The sequence below is a fragment of the Mytilus edulis genome, chromosome 2, assembly GCF_963676685.1.
Source record: "Mytilus edulis chromosome 2, xbMytEdul2.2, whole genome shotgun sequence".
NCBI lineage: Eukaryota > Metazoa > Mollusca > Bivalvia > Mytilida > Mytilidae > Mytilus > Mytilus edulis.
The window spans coordinates 714525-737703 of NC_092345.1; the positions used below are offsets into that span (position 1 = coordinate 714525).

Sequence of the window (23179 nt, forward strand, 5' to 3'; positions counted from 1 at the left end):
TGGTTAAAACAAATATAAATATATACCAAATCAAGTTCACTCGACTTAAAAAAGAGGGACTAAAGATACCAGAGGGACCGTTAAACTCATAGATTGAAATAAAGTGATACGTACAGGACGATGTTTTTTGGATAGTAAAGGTTGTTACGGGTTTTGTAAACAATGAACGCTAGCACAACATTCCAAACAAGTAAGAAATCTTTGTACAAAATTTATAACGAAAATTTCTGTAATAAAGTCTGTGGATTTTCTGCAAAAATATTTCCTTATTTGCTTCAAAATGACCCATTTATACAATTCAATGAAATATAGAAATTAATACTATAGCTTTCAACGGAGTTTCCTTCGGCATATCTACAGAATAGCACGTCTCTACTATTCATTATCTTTTTTGCTTAGATATTATGGAAATTTGAAAATTTGGCAGGCCACATGGCTACAGAATACGTCATAAACCTTAATAATAAGAAGGAAAAAACAACAATATCTTTTGTCTTTAATATTTGCAAAGAGGCGATCAAATTTTCATTTAGCTAGAAAGAAATAACATCTTTAATATACTTATACAAAATAGAGTGTTGTGATAGAAAAAATAATATGATATTGTATAAATGTTTAACCTCTGTTTCCAGGAGACAGGTTATGTAGTATTGATAAGACAAATGTGTGTACCGATCGATTCTAGCGACCGTTGTCATTCTTCTTAAGACAAGAACATCCTGTTTGTGTACATCATCAAAATAGGTGCATTAGAAAAACTTACATATTTCAAATTTCCAATGGAATTTCTTTTATAAAAAGCATTTGATTTAACCAATTTGATAATGATTATTTAGTTATAAACTTGATACACTTTTATGTAATGATTCAAGAATGCACAATAATTTGTGTCATTGTGTTACTACATATTCAATCATGCAAATATACGTATAAGTATTGATAAGCTAGTGTTGGTCATATTGATATAATATTTATGTAGTCTTTGTGTTGTTTTGATTAATTAAGCCCCAGTCTCTCAATAATAAGTAAGCCGTTTCGTACCCAGGACATGATAACGTATTTCGTAGCAAATAAACAGGTATTTTAGACGGTAAAAAACCATTATGATGTCGCATATCAATTTTAAAAGCTGTTGCGACCAAACCAAAGAAAACATCTTCAATTTGGATTATTCTTATATATTTTACGGCTTTTGCCAGCTGATTTATTGTTTTCATATTTGTTAATATTGTTCCTCCTATGATATAGGACGGAAAAAAGACAAAAGGAAAATCATTCCATGAGATGTAATTTTTTGAAGTAATTTTTCTATCGGGCCGGGGCAAGTATTTCATAAAACCTATCAAAGCTACCTCTGATTGTGATATGCTTGATGTTGCAAAATTATACACATTTAGTGTATTAACTAATCTATCATCATCTACAATGTGTACAAATTCAGTTTTAATATTTAACCCTGATAAAATTTGGACTGCATAAATTGTCTTATAAACTATATTTTCATATATATCTTCCATGTTAACCTGTATGACATCGTTATACTGTTTCGTTTCAAAATCAACAAACGTGTCCATGTCATGTAAGTAGCCAACGACAAAGACAGTTTTAACATTCAGTTCTTTCACGTTTCCCCATGTTCTACGAATGGCTTCTCGATTACCAAAATTAAGTATGTGTGATTTGACAATAAACAACAGTTGTACGGTATGTATCACTGAAAACACTTTTTTCGGATTTTTCCGAAATGCTTCTTTCATTAAAAATATATTTGTTGGTTTAACATTTGAACCTCCATGTTCTTGAATATCAGCTGATATTTCGTCAGAATATATCCTAGATATCTTTGTTTTTGTAACCGCTTGTATAATGCTTACACCATTAAGTTTGCATACGAATAATGCAAACGGTAAGAACACAAAAAAGAGAAATCTGCAATCAAAAATTGAGAAAAATATTAATAAATATTGCTAGCCAATTAATATGAAATCCGTTACTGTCTTATAGGGTAAATAGTAAATGTATTTTCTGGCTATAGGTTTCATAACAAATGAGCATTGGTATTCGCTTCATACAAATTTGAGTTATTTAATATAAATTTAATAATAAACGAAACATCGTCGACTTTACTATTACAAGAGTTGACAAAAAGCTATATTCAATTTGACAAAAACTATTTCTCTAATGGTCAACACTATCCTTGTGTGAATTAAAATTTTCGCGAATCGTTGATCTAGTCTTTGGCACATGCCAGTATGACGTCATAAAGTTCTTTTCCGGTGTCAGACTTTAACATTAGAATTTTTCTACCCTTCACAATGTAATAAAATTTGATAAACTGAAGAGTATTGGGTGAAAAGTATGAGTGTTTTGTACTATTATTGAAGTAATCACAGATGTCAGTTGCGATGAAGGACATGTACATCGTCTAAAACTTTGAAAGTCATAATTGCGTTAAAAAAAGTACTAGAGAGAGTTTTCTGAATTTCTTTTTGTAGGTTTTGTTTAAATTGGACTCCCTTTCCCGCAATTTCATGTTTTTATATTTTGAATATTTGACGGTTGCACCTCTTATTTCACTTTTTATGGTATACATTTTAGATTTTCAATTGTGATATTTGTTATCACTATTATAAAGTATCTTTGTATGTATCAACATAATCCTTAACTGTCAGTAAACCCGAGTTGAATTTCCAGAAACTGGGACCTCGATCACTAAAGTTTTCGCCGGAAAGTGTCAATTTTATAAGTCGTTGATAAGTTTTTATAGATGGGACAATAGATGTTTTAGTAATACTGCTTGACGAAAAACAAAAATCTAAGCGACATTGTATAAGAGAGGTTCTTTGATGCCAAGTATATTAGCTAGTAACAACATGTTTTGTCCTTCAAATATCACATAACTCAAATTCCTCTATAAAATCTTCTTATTTACTCGTATATCTGACAGGTGTGCTATTTTTTAAACCACCCATATTGTCTAATGATGGATCTAGTATCGTATTAAAATCCCCATCCAAAACAAGAATGTGAATTAACTTTTTGTTTAATTAAATCTTGATTTTCTTTCAATATATCCAATTTGTTCATTTTCAAAATTATTGGTGGGCGCATAATAATTTACAAAAACAAAATCTGTGTTATTAATTTCAACAGTTAGAATGAGATACTTTCCGTTAATATCTGCTATTTTTTCCTGTAATATATAGTCTGTTGAGCTGTTAAACATAATAGAAACACTTCTAGAAACCGTTTTCCCGTGCGATGTTTTTTTTTTATCTCCACCTTATTCCCTTTACATATAGTTTAATAGGATTCAATACTGTGTGTTTTAAAATAATGTCGCTTTGAATATTTTTCAACCAAAGAAACATGAATTTGCGTTTAAAATAGTCTTAAAAGCCATTTACATAAAGAGAAGGTAAGTTGATATAATAGTTAGCCATTGTCTTGTTTGTGCTTTACAGTATTATTAATTGCATATGTCTTACACTTAACGTAGTTAAACATTTTAAAACTATATAGGAAAAAAAATACAGAAAAACATATCAAAAATGCAGAAAATACAAAAAGAGAAAATTCTCTCTGTTCGGTCTGCCTGACCAAAACCATATGTTTTGTGTTAATGTTTCTAATCTTTGTATAAAAGTGACACCTAGCATCCACGTATTCCAACATCAATCGCAATTCCGATAGCAAAAATTCTTATTCGGAAGACTCTGTATACATACTATTACTAACTGCCCGATTAATAAATTATTATCGGCAGTTAGAATATCGTATGATCAGTTTGATAAATCAGATTACACAATCAAACCCCAACCTACTGATGATTTAATCTATCTCCTCAAATCAATTTGAGAAAACAACATTTTTGATTCTCATGGACAGCTTTATAAGTAAAACATAGGCACCGCGATAGTCGGTGATATACTTATGTATAAATTTATAAATTAAATCTTTCGAAGTTTTAACATAAAGAAATTACCTTATTCTATGGAATATCATGATTATATTATATTAATATATCACGGCGATTGGAAGGAAATAAAAGATGTGTTAGAGTTAGCAAATAATCATCATCCGTGCCTAAAATTCATAATTTTCCTCTAAGGACATCATATTTCTTGATGTTAATATTTTCAAAGGGACTAGAAAACATTTCGGATGTGAAAAAACACTTTGTACCGACAAATGCCTTCCTGTACCTAGATCGTAAAAGCTGTAATAGCCGACACATACGTGAAAGTTAGGTGTTACTGTTATTCAAAGATAAGAAACATTAAAATTATACATACGGTTTTAGTCAGGCAGACCGAAAAGAGAGAATTTTCCCTTTTTGTATTTTTTGCCTTTTTTATATTTTTTCTGTGTATTTTTCCCTACTTAATAATTAATGTTCAACTACGTTAAGTGTAAGAGGTTTTTTTTTATACAAAACGCGCGTCTGGTGTAAATAAAAAAAATCCTATGATGAGTTATTTACAACCACTAGGTCGATGTCCCTCTTAGTAGAGTTTCAATTTCCAAATAATATTACCAGCCCAGTGCTATAAATTAACTGTTTACGAAACTTTTGAATTTTTGAAATACTAAGGATTTTCTACCTCAGGAATATATTACCTTAGTTGTATTTGGCACAACTTTAAGGAACTTTGGTCCTCAATGCTCTTCAACTTAGTACTTTATTTGTACTTTAAAACTTTTTTGGATTGGAACGTCACTGATGCGTCATTTATAGAATAAACGCGCATCTGGCGTAAATACAAAATGTATTTCTGGAATCTATGATGAGTTTATTTACATATGAAATTAATAAGACTTAAAGCACAAACTATACAATGCATAATTATTGTATCAATTTATCTTCTTTTAATGTAAGTGGCTTTGGAGACGATTTAAAACGCAAATCAATGTTTCTTCAGTTGAATTCAAAGCGACATCATTTTTCTTACAAGAAACACACATTAGAACATACTCACCGCTTCTTGTCCAATGAAAAGTCAGTGTTTTGCCCTCTTATTTTCATAGTTCATGGTTTCCCATGCACTATGAAATGCTTTACATGAATGACTTTTCATTGTCAGTTAATTATGACAGTGAACTCTTAATAGCTGCACTAACGAAGTGTACAATCCCCTAAGGCATTTTCCTTGGGAAAATAGCCTACTGATTAAAGATGAAAGAGTAAAGATTAAAATAAGAACATTTTGAATTTTGCAAAATGTCATGCATTTTCTAATGATACACATATATAGAATACACAAACAAAAAATTGGTAAGGATAAAATGACATTTATTTAATTCATATACCTTACATTTGAGGGAACACAATGCCAGACTGCTGATATATAAAGCAAAGGATTGTTTTCGGAGAAACAACATACATCTAAATTTATCAATAAAAAGTAAGCATTTAATGTTGAATGGTCGGAATTCAAATATTCATACTTTTTATATTTATAAAAGAAATCAAATTTCAAAAAGGGGATTTATATAACATTGTGTTGCTTTCTAGAATTTAAAAATCTAAAAATATATAAAAGTATTAGATTTTACCTGAAGCAGAAGAAAAACAATTTTTCCTGACAAACTATGTCAGTGCTATTTCATTTCATCCATCCTTAGGCTTAAATCTTCATAAAACATGACCAAGTTTTGTCTAACCTATAAGTATTGAATCCTATTAAACTATATGTCAAGGGAATAAGGTGAAGATAAAAAAAAACTGCACGGGGAACCGAATTCTAGAAGTGTTTCTATTATGTTTAACAGCTCAACAGACTATATATTAAAGGAACAAATAGCATATATTAACGGAAAGTATCTCATTCTAACTGTTGAAATTAATTACACAGATTTCGTTTTTGTAAATTATTATGCGCCCACCAAAAATTTTGAAAATGAACAAATTGGATATATTGAAAACATCAATATTTTATTAAACGAAAAGGTAGGTCACAATCTTGTTTTGGGTGGAGATTATAATACCATACTTAATGCATTTTTAAACAAAATGAGTGGTTCAAAATATAGCACACCTGTCAGATATACGAGTAAATAAGAAGATTTTACAGAAGAATTTGAGTTATGTGATATTTGGAGGACAAACATGTTGATTCTAGATTATATACTTGGCGTCAAAGAATACAAAAAAGAAGATATGGTGTGATTGCCAATGAGACAACTATCCACAAAAGACCAAAAGGACACAGACATTAACAACTATAGGTCACCGTACGGCCTTCAACAATGAGTAAAGCCCATACCGCATAGTCAGCTTTAAAAGGCCCCAATAAGACAATGTAAAACAATTTAAACGAGAAAACTAACGGCCTTATTTATGTAAAAAAAATGAACCCTGCTTATACAATGTCGTTTAGATTTATGATTGATATAGAATTTGTTGTCAGGCAGTGTGTTACGGCCAGAAATCGCCTTTAAATTGTAGCCAACAAAAGACACAAATCAGTAATAAAATTTAACAATATTTATTATACAAAAGTTTACAAGAAGTATTACACAAATATTACTGTCAACTTAACTGTCAAAATATGAGTCCAATCTTTTATCTTTATCTGTATCCGGATATCTTTCGGAATCCAATCTGAACATTACGGTCACAATCCAGTATGATGTTGTTTGTAGAATAAAAGTGTCAATCCATAGGCTATGAATATTAATGTCTATCGATGTCTAAGTCCAAATCCAAGAATGACCGTTTAACTTTAGTGTCTGCATATATATAATTGTCAACGAAAATTCTAGAACAATCTATACTAGAACATCCTAGAAAGTTACAATGGAAGTTTCTAGTAAAATGTAGAAGTTTATATAACGCATCTTTTATTAGGATCATTCTGGAAAGTTCCAATCATTCTGTAATTGTTCCAGTGATTTCTAAACTGCACAGTTCTAAGATTATTCTGTAAACAACTATCAGGCCATACAACACAAATTAGGCCAACATAAATAAATACAATAATTACAATATCATAACACCTCCCCCCTTAAAAGAAGTTTTAGTGTAACAAAAACTTATCATGAATAATATGAACAAATATACATATATATATGCAAAGTGTTTTAATAAGCTCTAGATAAAGCATCTGCTATTACATTATCTTTACCCTTAATGTGTTTTACAATTACATCATATTCCTGTAACAATAAACTCCACCTAGTCAACCTCTGATTATTATTTCTCATTTTATGTATGAAGGTTAGAGGATTATGATCAGTACAAACAAGAATAGGATATAGTGGGATTCAAATATACATCAAAATGTTGAAGTGCTGACAACATTGCAAAACACTCTTTTTCAATAGTTGAATAATTTTTCTGATGTTTATCTAATTTCTTAGAAAAATATGGTATAGGTTTCTCAACATTATCATCTGTCTCTTGATATAAAACAGCTCCAATTCCTACATCGCTTGCATCAACGGCAAGTTGAAATTGTTTTTCAAAGTGTGGAGTAATCAGAACTGGACCATTAATTAAAAGTGATTTGCTATTTTCAAAAGCGTTTTGACAATTTTCACTCCAGATAAATTTAGAATCTTTTCGTAAAAGATGAGTCAATAGTTGAACCACAGTAGCAAAATTTGAACAAAATTTTCTGAAAAATCTAATCATGCCTAAATATCTCATAAGTTGTTTTCTATTTGTAGGAGGAGGAAATTTGGAAATGGCTTCCACTTTACCCATAATAGGTTTCACTAGACCTTGGCCAACTGCATGCCCTAAATAATCAACAGTGGCCTGACAAAATTCACTTTAACCAAGGTTAATAGTCAAATTTGATTGTGACAATCTATCAAAAGTATTATACAAATGTGTTAAATGCTGTTCCCAGCTATCACTACATACAATTAGATCATCAATATAAGCATAACAACAGTTTAAATCTTTTATAACATTATTGATCATTCTTTGAAATGTAGCTGGTGCACTTTTCATGCCAAACGGCATTACAGTATATTGAAATAAGCCATCTGGTGTAACAAAAGCTGATATTTCACGAGCTCTCTGTGTCAATGGAACTTGCCAATAACCTTTCAACAAATCAAATTTGCTCACAAATTTTGCTTGACCAATGTTGCCAATACAATAGTCTATCCTTGGAATCGGATAGGAATCAGATTTTGAGACTGAATTGACTTTTCTGAAATCAGTCACGAAACGAAAGGTTTTATCTGGTTTTGGCACAAGGAGACAAGGAGAGCTCCATTCACTGTTACTCGGCTCAATAATATCATTGTCAAGCATATATTCAATTTCTTTTCTCATAACTTCAAGTTTGAGTGGATTGAGCCGGTAAGGATGTTGCTTAATGGGAGAAGCATCTCCTACATCAACATCATGACAAACGGCAGTGGTTTTGTTTGGCACATCTGGGAAAAGATTTTTGAAAGAAAATACCAAAGCTTTTATTTCTTCTCTACGATCAAAAGACAGATGTGCAAGTTTTGAGTCTAAATTTGACAAAATTTCTGAATTTTTCAATCTAACCGTCTCTTCCATAGTTTTAGAACTAAAAGGTAGTTCAACTACCTCTGGTTTGTCATGATTGTTCTCAAATTTAACCATGCCTAAAGTGGCAACTGGTTTACTCTCAAATTCATTAGTACACTCAAAATATGGCTTTAACATATTAATATGACACACTCTGTTTTGTTTACGCCGACCTGGAGTTTTTACAATATAATTCAAATCATTGATTTTACTCTGTATTGTATAAGGACCACAATATTTAGCCTGTAAAGGATGTCCAGGGACTGGCAAAAATACAAGTTCCTTATCACCAGGCTCAAAAACTCTATCCCTGGCATCTTTATCATACCATATTTTCATCTTGTTCTGTACCTTTTTAAAGTTTTTCTGAGCAATTTGGCAAGCAGTATTCAATTTTTCTTTAAATCTAGATACATAGTCTAAAAGATTCAAATCAGTATGTTCAGTAAGCCACTTTTCCTTAATCAATTTTAACGGTCCCCTTACAGTATGGTAAAATACCAACTCAAAGGGACTAATTCCAAGGGATTCTTGAACAGCCTCTCGGACTGCAAAAAGTAGAAAGTGAACTCCATCATCCCAGTCTCTGTCAAATTGAAGACAAAAAGTTCTAATCATGTTCTTCAATGTTTGATGAAAACGTTCTAAGGCACCTTGAGATTCTGGATGGTACGCACTTGATCTATACTGAGCAATCCCTAACTGGTACACGACTTGTTGAAATAAACCTGACATGAAATTTGATCCCTGGTTGGACTGTATAGACTTAGGAAGTCCTACTAATGTGAAAATTTGATGAGTGCTTTGACAATAGTAGGTGTCTTGATATTTCTTAGCGGAATAGCCTCAGGAAAGCGAGTGGATGTACACATGATTGTCAATAAATACGCATTTCCAGTTTTAGTCTTTGGTAAAGGTCCAACGCAGTCAATTAGAACTCTGCTGAAAGGTTCGTCAAAGGCTGGAATAGGCAGAAGTGGTGCTGGTGGTATTTTCTGGTTAGGCTTACCAACAACCTGGCATATATGACATGATTTGCAGTATTCTGCAACATCATTTCTAAGTCTTGGCCAGTAGAAATGCTGCAAGATCTTAAGGCAAGTCTTCCTTATACCTAAGTGTCCAGCCAAGGGGGTGTCATGGGCAAGACCAATAATTTCTTGCCTATAAACTTTAGGCACCACCACTTGGTATACCACTCTCCATTCCTCCTCTGGGGTAGCATCAGGAGGCCTCCACTTCCTCATTAAAATGCCGTCCTGATGGTAATAGCATTCGGCCACTTTGTCTGCTTCCTCCTGTGGTTGAGCCCTCTTGCAGAGCTGAAGAACCTCAGGGTCTTTATTTTGTTCTTCCAAAAAGTTCTTTCTGTTTAATGAATGGCTGTTTACGTCTGGCCATGGCATAATTACATTCTTGTTAACATAAGACTAAAGTTGGTCTTATTACGGCCTTTTCTGAGCTACCAGGACCTTCAATGTCTGCTAGGAAAGTGTCAGAAAGGTCCATGTAATCAAACTGGTTTTCTTGCAAATCCTCATCTTGTTGTTTTCTAGCCATCGCCCTAGTAACAACACAAGCTGGATAGAATTCAGCATCATCTTCAGGTGATTTAACATCCACCACTGGTTCACTGGTAACAATTTGTTCAGCAACCACTTTGTTCCTAGCTAGATCATTTCCTAGCAATAATGTAACACCCTCTACAGGGAGATTAGGACGAACACCCACAATAACTGACTGGTCCAGTTATCAAATCTGACTTCAGATAAATACGATAAAGAGGAACATCTATACAACCTAACTCTACACCTTGTAACAAAACGGAGGCACCAACAGAAGTCTTCTCGGACAAAGGCAACACACCTTCTAACAATAAAGACTGAGAAGCTCTAGTGTCCGTAAAATCTTAATAGGCTGAAGAGTGGTATCATCAACAATAGAAATAAACCCATCAGACATAAAGGGTTTATATTCCTCCATGTAATCACAAAAACTGGACTTAAAAGCCTGACTCGCAGGACATTCCAACGTACTGGTAATATAAGGTGTCGTACAAGTACTGGACTTCGGCTTATTATCTCGTTCATTCTTCTTCTGGAGTCTAAACAATCAGCCATCAGGTGACCATTTTTCTTACAATAAGCACAAATCAGTGACTTCTTCTCAAAGGTATCAAATTTTTGACTAGACCTATTATAACTGGACTGACTCTTATTCTGTGCAACAGGCTTACTATCGGTACGCTCAGTGCTTTGAGTTTTGTAATTTCCACTTGAAGTATTAACATTTTGACCCTTAAAACTTCTTTTATGTGAAAGGGTATAATTATCTGAAATTATAGCTGCATCATGTATTGTCGCAACAGTTTTGTCGTCTAAATGTGTTTTTAAGTCTAAATTAACACATTGTTTGAACTCTTCTAATAACATCAATTGTCTTAGGTTATCAAAATTGTTATCTGTTTTCTTTGCAGTAAGCCATTTATCAAATAGATCTTCCTTTTCCCGAGCAAATTCCACATAGGTTTGCGAATCAAACTTTTTATAAGATCTAAATTTCTGTCTATATGCTTCCGGTACTAGCTCATAAGCTTTCAAAACTTCCTGTTTTACCATGTCATAATCGGAACTTTTTTCTGATGGAAGTGCCGAGTATATTTCAGCGGCCTTTCCCTCAAAAACACTTTGTAGCATTGTAGTCCAATATGGCTTTGGCCAATTCAAATTATGAGCAATTTTCTCCAACTGTGGAAAATATTTATCGACTGTTTTTTCACAAAATCTGGGAACCAAACGTATATTTTTTGCTGCATCAAAATATTCTGATTTCGGCTGCACTTTAGTGTTGTTTTCTTCCTTGACCATTTCAATTTTCATTTTCTCCATCTCTAGCCTTTCCTTCATTTCAAGTTCTTTTAACTTCATTTCAAGTTCTTTTAATTTAAATTCATCTTCTTTTTCTTTTTTATCCATTTCCAACCTTTCCTTTATTTCCAGTTCTGCCTGTTTTAATTTAAGTTCATCTTGTTTTAATTTTAGTTCATCTTCTTTTCTTTTCTCCATCTCCTTCATTTCCAGTTCCTTTAATTTGAGTTCATGTTCTAATTCAAGCTGTTTTAATTTAAAGGCTTCAATATTTTCGACCTTCAGTTCAAGAGCCTCTTCATCTAAAATTTCTGCGTCAACTAATTTGTCTATAACCAAATTTTTTATAATTTGTTTACTCATAGATACTTTAAAATCTAATTTCAGATGTTTAGCAAGCAACACTAATTCCTCTTTCTTTAAATTATCAAACCCCTCCAGGTCTGGCGTTTTCAAAAATTTACCGGCATCAAATGCCATTTTGTAGAATTTTGTTGGCTAGTTATAATAAAAATACTGAATAAATTTTGAATAAGATATTTTCGTGACCTGGACGAGCCCCCAATTTCTGTTACGGCCAGAAATCGCCTTTAAATTGTAGCCAACAAAAGACACAAATCAGTAATAAAATTTAATAATATTTATTATACAAAAGTTTACAAGAAGTATTACACAAATATAAGTCCAATCTTTTATCTTTATCTGTATCCGGATATCTTTCGGAATCCAATCTGAATATTACGGTCACAATCCAGTATGATGTTGTTTGTAGAATAAAAGTGTCAATCCAAAGGCTATGAATATTAATGTCTATCGATGTCTAAGTCCAAATCCAAGAATGACCGTTTAACTTTAGTGTCTGCATATATATAATTGTCAAGGAAAATTCTAGAACAATCTATACTAGAACATCCTAGAAAGTTACGATGGAAGTTTCTAGTAAAATGTAGAAGTTTATATAACGCATCTTTTATTAGGATCATTCTGGAAAGTTCCAATCATTCTGTAATTGTTCCAGTGATTTCTAAACTGCACAGTTCTAAGATTATTCTGTAAACAACTATCAGGCCATACAACACAAATTAGGTCAACATAAATAAATACAATAATTACAATATCATAACAAGTTTTACTCAAACATCCATTTACCTATCTATAAATAACGGATCATAGTCTTATTAAATTGACGCTGTCCGGCGAAAACTTTCGAGAGGTCCCGGTTTCTGGAAATTCTACTCGGGTTTACTGACAGATAACGATTTTGTGAATATAGTCAAAAATACTTTATCAGAATGTGATAATAAATGTCACAATTTAAAAAATTAAAATTTGAAATGGAATATCATAAAAAGAGAAATAAAAGGCGCAACCGTCAAATATTCCAAAAACATGGAAAAGCGGGAAAGAGAGTGCAATTAAAAAAAAAAAACACCGGCAAGACGAAATTCAGAAAACTCTCTCTCGTACATGTTTGAACAAAGGGATAAGTACACTTTTGACTGATTTATATACTGTTAAACTGAATTTAAAGCAAATAGTAAATAATCAAACAGAGGGGGGCCGGGGGGGGGGGCTATTATACGATCACACGCCGAGCAACTGCCAAGTCAATGCAAGACATTCAAAATATTCTTACCCTTGGTGTAAACCAGTCACTTGTATGACAGTTGCACAAAATTCCATTATATTGCCAACGATGTGTGAACGAAAGAGACACCACAGACAAACATGTCAAAAATAGAGACGCAGCAGTCAACATTGTGTTTTAATCTTTATCACTATAAAAACAAACAAAAAAGCACAAAAAAGCAAACAGACAAAGCACACTAGGAAAAGGAAAGGCAAACATTAGCAATACCACAATAACACAATGACCGGATATATAAGAAACAGAGCCAATTCATATGCATAAAAGAAACACAGAAAGGCATATAAACAAAGCGCATCAACAAAACTGAAACACAAGCTTTAAGAATACAAAATTTATCATAGAACAATACCACAAAGACGAGAAGTACAGAGTCACATCATAGGTATCAAATATACACACAAAAGCAAAAATACAAATAGATATAGGAAGATTTGGTATGAGGCCAGTTAGACAATTCTCCATCCAAATAACAACTCATAAAAGTAAACCATTATAGGTCAAGGTAGGGCTTTCAACATGGAGCCTTGGCTCACACCGAATAGCAAGCTATAAAGGGCTCCAAAAAATTACTAGAGAAAACCCATTCAAACGGGAAATCCAACGGTCTAATCTATATAAAAACAAGAAACACGTATGAACTACATAAACATTCCACAATTACTGTTAACCTCATTATCTAAAACAAATACAAGACAAGAATACAAAACTTAGCATAGAACAATAACACAATGACGAGATAAATAAGTACAGAGTCACGTCTAATTGGTATTACAAAAACAGACTAATCAGTAAACGTAATACTTATAGACAAATAAAAGAATAATATAACAAGTTTTTATGACGATACACAACGTCACTACCAAGAATATATACTGCAATAAAATTGAGAAAGGGAATGGGGAATGTGTCAAAGCGACAACAACCTGACCATAGAACAGACAACAGCCGAAGGCCACCAATGGGTCTTCAATGTAGAGAGAAACTCCCGCATCCGTATGCCTCCTTCAGCTGGCCCCTGAAAAATATGTATACTAGTACAGTGATAATGGACGTCATACTAAACTCCGAATTATACACAAGAAACTAAATTAAAAAATCATTCAAGACTAACAAAAGCCAGAGGCTCCTGACTTGGGACAGGCGCAAAATTGAGGCGGGGTTAAACATGTTTATGAGATCTCAACCCTCCCCCTATTCCTCTAGCCAATGTAGAAAAGTAAACACATAACAATACACCATTGTGTATCATTTATGTAGTTGATACGGATTAAATGAACAAAGTCTTCGTACCTTCCGATAATTTTTTTTAAAGACGAACAAAAGACATTTACATAAAATACCATACATTAATAGCAGTATTGGCTACATAAAAAGAGAGGCGAACGATACCAGAAGGTCATTCAACTCAGAAGTCGAAAGTATACAGACAACGTCAGGGCTAAAAGAATGAAAGACAAACAAACAATAGTACACAAAACACGGTATAGAAAACTAAAGACTGAGCAACTAGAACCCAACTGGTGTCATCTCATATGGCACCCGTCGTATTGCTCATGTTAGTACATAAACTAGTAAACATGAGAAACCTTTCCTCAAATTGTTTTAAGAAATATCGATACGATTTTACAGTGTAGAGAATTAATAAAAGATGATATTAAATTGATTGTTTCTGTTACGCATTAACCTGACATTTTAAACACATTGCAATTTCACTTTGAGATAAATCTGTGGTATGGTGGTTTTTCTTGTACTGAGAAAACGTATGCATATAAATTCTCTTTAAACAAAATATAGCTTTTAAGTTTTGACACAGAGTTTTACAGTTGTGTGATTCTTTTTACATTCGTGTTGGGTGTCTTGTTAAATGATTTATGATCCGTTCTATGAATAATTTACGCATCTATATTCTCATCCTACAAATCCAATTTGTTTCGTTAAAGAAACTTGGGCTACGATTAAGAAAAACATGATTTGTTTTATTTCAAATTTATTTTAAAAAAGGTTGTATACTGTAATAATACCTCGCTCTTACTTGTCAAGTTGGTTTACGTTTAATCAAATAACTCCAAAAGTGTCATTGACTTGCAGGTACAATCTCATTTGAATCCTTATTCATGCAACCTTTTATTTACCTCTGGGTTATGCATGTGGTTACTGTTGTCGGTTGTCTATACGAATAACATATCTATTTCCAATTTGCTAGCCGGCATGACATTAAAAAGACGAATTCAGATTTATATATAACTAATATAGTAAGAATGGTGATAATTACAACTAACACATTTCCTGGCCCTTTTGTAATCCAAATAATCATTAATTTACAAGTTCTGGGTTGAATCCAAAACGATACTATTATTTAGTCAACAGCTTACTGTTACTTAATATGAACGTTCCATTTCTGCCAAGTGCACCACCACACTGTGTATTTGGGTTTTGTTATATAAACGGGTCGAATCACACCTGAACCTCGTTATTATACATTGACACTACTTAATTCAATCATTGTAACATGCAATTTCCGGTTGCGGTAGGAAAACCAGGATGCGTTCAAACAAAAAGATTTTAAAAGCAGAGAAAAGCACCTTATTATCAGTACGATATTATCAGATTCTTAAATTCCAGACTTATGATAAAACGTAGGTACTTTAATTCAGTCAGGCACCCGCGATGTCATAGCATGGTTCTAGTTTAAATAAATAGAATGCCATCAGGAAAAACAAATTGTTTCCCGATCTTTTTTAAATAACGAAGGTCATCTCAATAGTTAAATAGATGGCGTTGTCATAAATACGCACACAATGTTAACGCGTTATTATAAAGTGCATTGTTTATTGTTTCTTTTTTACCTTTTCGTAATTTATTTATTTCAAATGCTAATGCATAGAAGCAAACATAATTATATTACATCTCAGTCCAAAACAAACAATATTTAACAATTGAAACCATTATTACTATACAATTAAAAAAAAAACATATTGAGGCTCGTTTTAGTATTTAAGAATAATGAAGGGAAATAACACGATGAATGAGCAGAAAACAGCACAAAGCATTTAATGGGTCTTCAACACATCGAGAAAAGCCGCAGCCGGAGGCAGGCTTCATATGGCCTCTAAACAATATTATATACTAGTTCTGCGTTATAACGCCATACTTAACACCGAAACATACCAATACTTCAAAATAAAATTAAAAAACAGTGGTAGGGTTGCACATGTTTTTTAAGATATCTCCCTAAACCCCTATACATTTAGCAAATGTTAAATAAATAATAGAATGCACAGTAAAACTTAAGTCTAAATAAAGTTAACGCCCGATGTTATACAAGATCACCGAAGAAATAAGTAAATGGCAATAATTAACAAATAAAAAAGGGACCTATTGTTGGTTACTTCAATAGGACTAGTTAAACGATTGTATAAAAATCACTCGCATTCTCTCCTATTAATTATCATACCATCATACATTATATACAATACAATACAACTATGCATTGCGTATGACAAAACTATGTACAATATAGAAATATTTCAATTAAAAAATATCCAGCCTAATGGACTTAGAAGTCACTTTATACGATCAAAGGTTTCCTTATCATAAGAACAAGTGGTGTATGAGTAAAATGATGTCTATATATAATTTCCGATGCATAGGCCGAATTAGGAAATCGTTCATAATTCTAAAACACGACATGTTATATGACTTCTCAACACTATCGTTAATATACCCCTTGTGAATAAGTCTTTTTAAATGATCTTTAAGATATGTGAGTTTACATACTTGTACGTATAAGGTGTGTGCATGTTGCCGTGATTAATAATAACGTGGGTTGTTCTTATAGCGATGATTTAATGTTTTTATAAGTTGGTGATATCGAAAACTCTGGTGTAATAATAATTCAGTAATACACAGATTTCTTTTGCAAAAATCAAATACTTTGTTTCATAAACGAGCAAATCGGATAAGCTGAAATACATAAACATCATACGATAATGTCACGGGAACAGCTAATTAATATTAGGAAATAAACAATAATTTCTTTTATCGGTAACTTTGTAAGACGGAATAGACGAAATGAACATTCAAAATTGATAAATTGAAAAGAAAGTTACAACGTCATTACAAAATAGACCAAAAGCAAATCTAGTCGACACAATATAATATTGTAAACTAAAGATTGACTGAGCAACACGAACCCATCAAACCCGGGATTGATCATCTTGATCTCAGTTTATTTCGATATTAAAAGCATATCCGGCTCTAAATTCTGACCGTGTCATGTTGCTCATTATAATCAAAATATTCGGTGATGTGTCTTTGTCAGTGTGGTTACAAATATACTCACAAAGTTATCCGAAATATGTTTCTCCATTTACGAAAACATATAATATATGTTCGTATCGTCATTATGATCCCTAGTTCTAATGCTCAATTATTAAGAACAGTCTGAAAAAGAAATGGAAAAGAATAATAGTTCAATGTAAATGGTAATATGATTAAAGAAACGTCTGTAAACAAATATTCCGCTCATTGTGACAACAGAAATAAAACAAAAAGAAAAATGATATTAATAGATAAATATAGATGTAAATGACTGCATTATGTGTCACTTAACTCAGAGTTCGTTTGCCTTACTGTTTGTTACAAACGCACCATGAGGTTTTTGGCTGAGTAAACTAAATTTTGATAAAGTATGACACAACAGTAGATTTGTCGTCTATAACAAGACAGATTCACGGGAACGTTGTTTATTTTGCTTATCATATCTCTCCCTGTTATACTTCTGTTTAGATAATGACAGTAATACCCGATTAAAGGTAATTGTAATCGGTTGTCATCCTGACTGATGGATGGAATGCTTGCGACTCTCCGAATGTTAAATGAGAACATGCATGCGCATTTGAATTGATCGATATATAAACTACAATACCATGGGACAGAAAATATGTTTCTTTTGTGACATCGGAGGTTAGTAATGAAAACCTTATACCGTGACGCTTCGTAGATATAAAATCAATATCAATATGTTGTGGCTGCTTTGAAAAGAATACAACCACCGTTTATTTGAATCAATTTTACAATATTTCTAAACTGAATTGATGAAAATGAATTGCTTATGGATTTTGTATTTTTACTCTAAATGCATACATCACAGTGGTTACTAACAACATTTCTGCAAAAGCAAAATCCCCTTTTAGTTTAATTTTAATTTAATGATGAACTTTATTCTCTTATGTACATAACGCCATTTGTTTTATTTGAAAAGCATTTTTTAAACAAAAGCACCGTTTCCTGAAGGTAAATTTATAACTTTTAGCAATGTCATAAACAATGCAGAAAAAGAGATTTTGTGCAAATGAAAGCGGCGGAGCATTAGGACCCGGTTTTGGCCTAACAAATAAAGTAAAAGAGAATTGACTCCAACTTGCACATAATGTTTAGAAATGAATACAAATGACTAACATACGATTGTTTATGTTTTGACGTCACAACTACGTCATAGTTTGCATCATTGCATGAAAAACATAAAAAAAAACTGATAACTGTATGCAATCGTTTGTCAATATTTCCTTTTAGGAAAGATCATGCATAGGCAAGAAGCAAAAAAAATAATTAAAGAGAAGTTCTATTATAACCGTTGACATATTCTAACCAAATATAAAGTTTTTTCATTGGTGTGCTCATTCATTTCTAATCTATCATATACTTAACAGTTGTAAAAAAAAAACCAATGAAAATGAAGATATTTTACAAAATATAATTTCATCATGGCATGTTGTAATTGTTACTCGATAAATTAGAAGTGTGTTTTTAATTTCTATACCCTATACCTTAGTGTAGCTTCATCAAAGTAACGAATATGTCTGGAAAGTTTTAAATTTGTAGTAATATTTTGGAGAAATAAAGGTTTTATTGCTCATACTCCAAATGTACGTTTTTAACATTCATACTACAATATGCACTCACAGTCGAAATGTTGTTAATTAGCATAAATACCTGAGGTAAATCTAAATTACAATTAATTAGACTGCCTGTTCCATTGAGATAAATTGCATTGAGATAAATAGAAATGTCACAAACATACTGTGACGTGCAATTACAAATGAAATAGTAAATATATAAACACTGCAACGATACTTGAAGGACTCGATGGTATCTTATATTCGGAAGGGTGACAAGACAATAATAGACAGAGAAAAGATAGGTTTCTGTTTATCAAATTATTATTTGTATGATATCGAAGAATATATGTATATATATTTTTGTATATTTTACTTATAATGATTTACTTTTATAACTTGTTATCAAAGGTACCAGGATTATAATTTAGTATGCCAGACGCGCGTTTTTTTTTTCAGCAAAAGATTCATCAGTAACACTCATATCACAATATTTATAAAGCCAAACAAGTACAAAGTTGAAGAGCATTGAGGATCCGAAATTCCAAAAAGTTGTGCCAAAGTTGTTTCCGAAGCACTCATACCGCATCCTCTTATATTTATATATAACTATTTTCTACAACCAGAGAGAGAAATAAGTAAAAATGCACGTAGGAATGATGATTCTAGTTGACCTTGTCGCAAATTTGTTTAATGTCTCGTTTAATTGTTCAAATTGTACGCAAGAAAGATATTGACATGAAGATTGCTAAACTAACCACTTTGAGCACATCAATACTTGTATTTCTGTGAATGGAACGAAAGAACAGGTCATGTTAAAATAAAGGAGACCGGTTTTGTCAATGTTTTTTATTACACAAACACCCAGTTTTTGTCTATGTATAGGTCCTGGTTTTGTTTTTAAACCACAAATTTATGATAAGCGGCGTATAGGTTGCGCGACAGACCCCAACATATGATGTCCCCTTATATAAAAATCATGTTTTTTTACGATTTGTTTTGAATAAATCGTCGACAAATTGTTCTTCTCGATACGCTCGGTGGTTTGTTAGTTGTTTGAATAACGCCAACTCTGAAGAAAAAAAAACCAAACTAAAACCGTCCCTATAAATTGTCAATAATATATTGCCCAACGTCAATGTACGATAGTCATAACACAATGTAGATATAACAGAACCGTTTATTTATATTTTAGATACTAGGAATATAATACGCCAGACACGTTTCGTCTACATCTGACTCATCAGTGACGCTCAGATCAAAACAGTTATACAGACAAACAAGTAAAAAGTTATAGAGCATTTAGGAGCCCAAAATCCAACATGTTGTGCCAAATATGGGTAAGGAAATCTACGCCTGGATTGAGAAATCCTCGAAAAAAAAATCAAAGTTGGTAAACAAGATTTTTATAAAAATGACCAAATAATTGATATTCATGTCAGCACCGAAGTGCTGACTACTGGAATGCTGATACCATCGGGAACGAAACGTCAACCAGCAGTGACATCGACCCAGTGGTGTAAATAAAGGCAATAGCTGTATACCGTGAATAGTTATCACAAAGACTTGTCAGTTACGCTCAGACCAACACGTTATAAAGCCAAACATTTACAAAGACGCATGCCACATGTTGAGCAGGATCTGCTTACCCTTCCGGAGCACCTGAGATCACTCCCCAGTTTTTGATGAGGTTCGTGTTGTTTAGTCTTTAGTTTTATATGTTATGTCTTTTGAACTATTGTTTTTATTTCAAGCCATGGCGTTGTCAGTTTGTTTTCGATCTGAGTGTTTGAGTATCCCTCTGGTATCTGTCGTACCTCTTTTGCAGAGCATTCAGGACCAAAAATTCCGAAATGTGCAAAATACAGCTATGGAAATCTATGTCTGAATTAAGAAAATCTGAGTTTTTCGAAAAATTCAAAATTTTGTAAAACAACTATTAATAAAATAATCATTATAGCATTTTCTTAATGGCCTGAAATTGTATACATATGTATTTTTAGTATTATAGTTACAATTAGGGGAAAATAGTTATCTAGGCTTATAATTGATACGCCAGACGCGAGTTTCATCTGCACAATACTCACCAGTGACGCTCGGATCAATTGTTTTTATAATCAAACATGTTTAGAGAGGAAGAGCATTGAGGATAAAAAAAAACATGAAATTTAATTCATGATTATTTCAATCCTTTTATCCCAAATAACATTCCTTTTCTATTGCGATCTAAATGCATATACCTTTGTCTTATTATCATGTCTTATTACAAACATTTAAATTATTAATTCCTGTGTAATTTGGTTTTTTGCGGAGAGTTGTCTCATTGGCAATCATATCACAACTTTTTTTTAAACTTACCCTTTATGGCGATTTATTTTAAACAATCATATGAAAGATTACACCTTTCGTAGATAATTTGTAAAAATAACCATCATGTTGTGTAAGAAAATCACATATCAAATGTGCGTGTTTCAATGTTAGACCGTAAACTCTTATTTCAAGATTAAACTCTTATTTCAAGGTTAAACATTTATTTTCACATATTTCATATAAAAACGTAAGAAATCTTAAACATTAATTTGCTTTCTTACCTTCATTTCTATCTATTTCGCTATTGAAGAATTGTAAATGCAAACAAATATATAATTATTTTTGTTCCCATAAAGTAGGATTTCAACTGTTTACAGATTCAAAATAATAATACGTTTTCCTTTGAAAAAATTGTTTTCCAACGATTCACCATTATGTTGACCGATTAAGCATTATTTCCTTTGACAAAACCGGGTCCTACGTGAAGTCTAGGACAAAACCGGATTGTACACATTGATAAAACCGGTTTTGTTCATTATGACATGACCCTTTTTTTTTGTTTCTTACGCAAAAATACAAGGAGTATTGATGTGCTCAAAGTGGACAGTTTTTTCAATCTTCATGTCAATATTTTTCTTTTCGTAAACTGTCAATATTTTAACGAGATATGAAACATATTTGAGGCAAGGTTCACTCAATTTGTAATTTTGACGTGCAGTTTTACTTGTTTATCCGTTAATCTACAACAGTTGTAGAACATGATACATCTTGCAATAGAAAATATTCGATATCATAAAAAATAACAAATAGATAAAAGAAACCTACCTTTCCTCTGTCCATCGAGTCCAAACTTTTTTGCCGGTGCTGTTTTGACACAGTGGATTATCAAACAAGACCAACAAAATGTGTTTTGCATTAATATCTGTTTGGTCTATCAAAAGGTAAGATTCAAATGTAAATAGTTATAAAACAGTATCAATTTCCTACCTGTTTAAGATAGTTGACATTGATGTTTGAATGGTTTTATTTTCGATTATATTGAGTAATTTTTGCTTGAATGATTTTTTGCAGCTTTTTGTTTGTTCATGACTTCAAACATTGAACAGAGTGTCAATAACCATTAATGCATGAATTATTGTCTGTTAAAGTGTTTCTATATGATTTTCTTTACAAAGCATACATTGGTACTATGTGAATTTATCAAAGATTCAAGTGGAAATCATTTCTAAAGAGAAACAGGAAATTGGATTTTAAAAGATCGCTAAGATGACCGTAAATCATAATTGAGATGACCGAAACAGGATCAGCGATTCATAACAAGGGTGACCATAATTGGTAAGAAGATGACTGTAATTTGTAAAGGATGACCATTACTTTTAGAAGATGACCGTCAATTCTAAGAAATATCCATATTTATATGCATTGTCGTTTGTTGAGTTTGTCTCAAAAGGGGCTCGGTTAGCGGATATTAATATTTGTAATCAATTTCTTTTGAACTATTTGCCGTAGTTTGAGTTGATGGCAATGCTAGTAAATTGCATATTTCTCGTAAATAACTAAATATTTATTTATAACGACGTTAAGATTTTAATACAAATTGACAGGGTTATGCTGCAAAGTTTAAGAAAAAAGCCCAATTATTTAAACATATGAATATCAGGTTATCGAGCCCATCTGTATGCTTCCAGAGGAAGCAGCTTGAAATCTTAACATCTGCAAGAAAACTAACACATTCCCTTGACAACACCGGATCCGATGGAACTGCAAAATTTATTCTGCATTCAGTTGGTTTGACTTGTGTGTTTTCTGCTGATATTCTTTGGGCTTTATAACCTCTAAAATTAATTTTATAAATTAAATTTAATTCCTTTACCCTTGAATACTTTCTTAATAGTAACCCATAATGCCACCGTTTCTGGAACATATGTTGTAGAGTGTA

General features: G+C 32.2%; 1 protein-coding gene across 1 annotated transcript; it reads right to left on the minus strand.

Moving 5' to 3' along the window:
• Positions 1-473: 473 nt before the first annotated feature.
• LOC139511190 (beta-1,3-galactosyltransferase bre-5-like) lies at positions 474-22248 on the minus strand. Its single transcript, XM_071297768.1, has 3 exons — positions 22066-22248; positions 17376-17476; positions 474-1929 (listed from the first exon to the last, which is right to left on the minus strand). Exons 2-3 carry the CDS (start codon positions 17435-17437, stop codon positions 972-974), a joined length of 1020 nt encoding a protein of 339 aa, XP_071153869.1. The 5' UTR covers positions 17438-17476; positions 22066-22248; the 3' UTR covers positions 474-971.
• Positions 22249-23179: the final 931 nt, after the last annotated feature.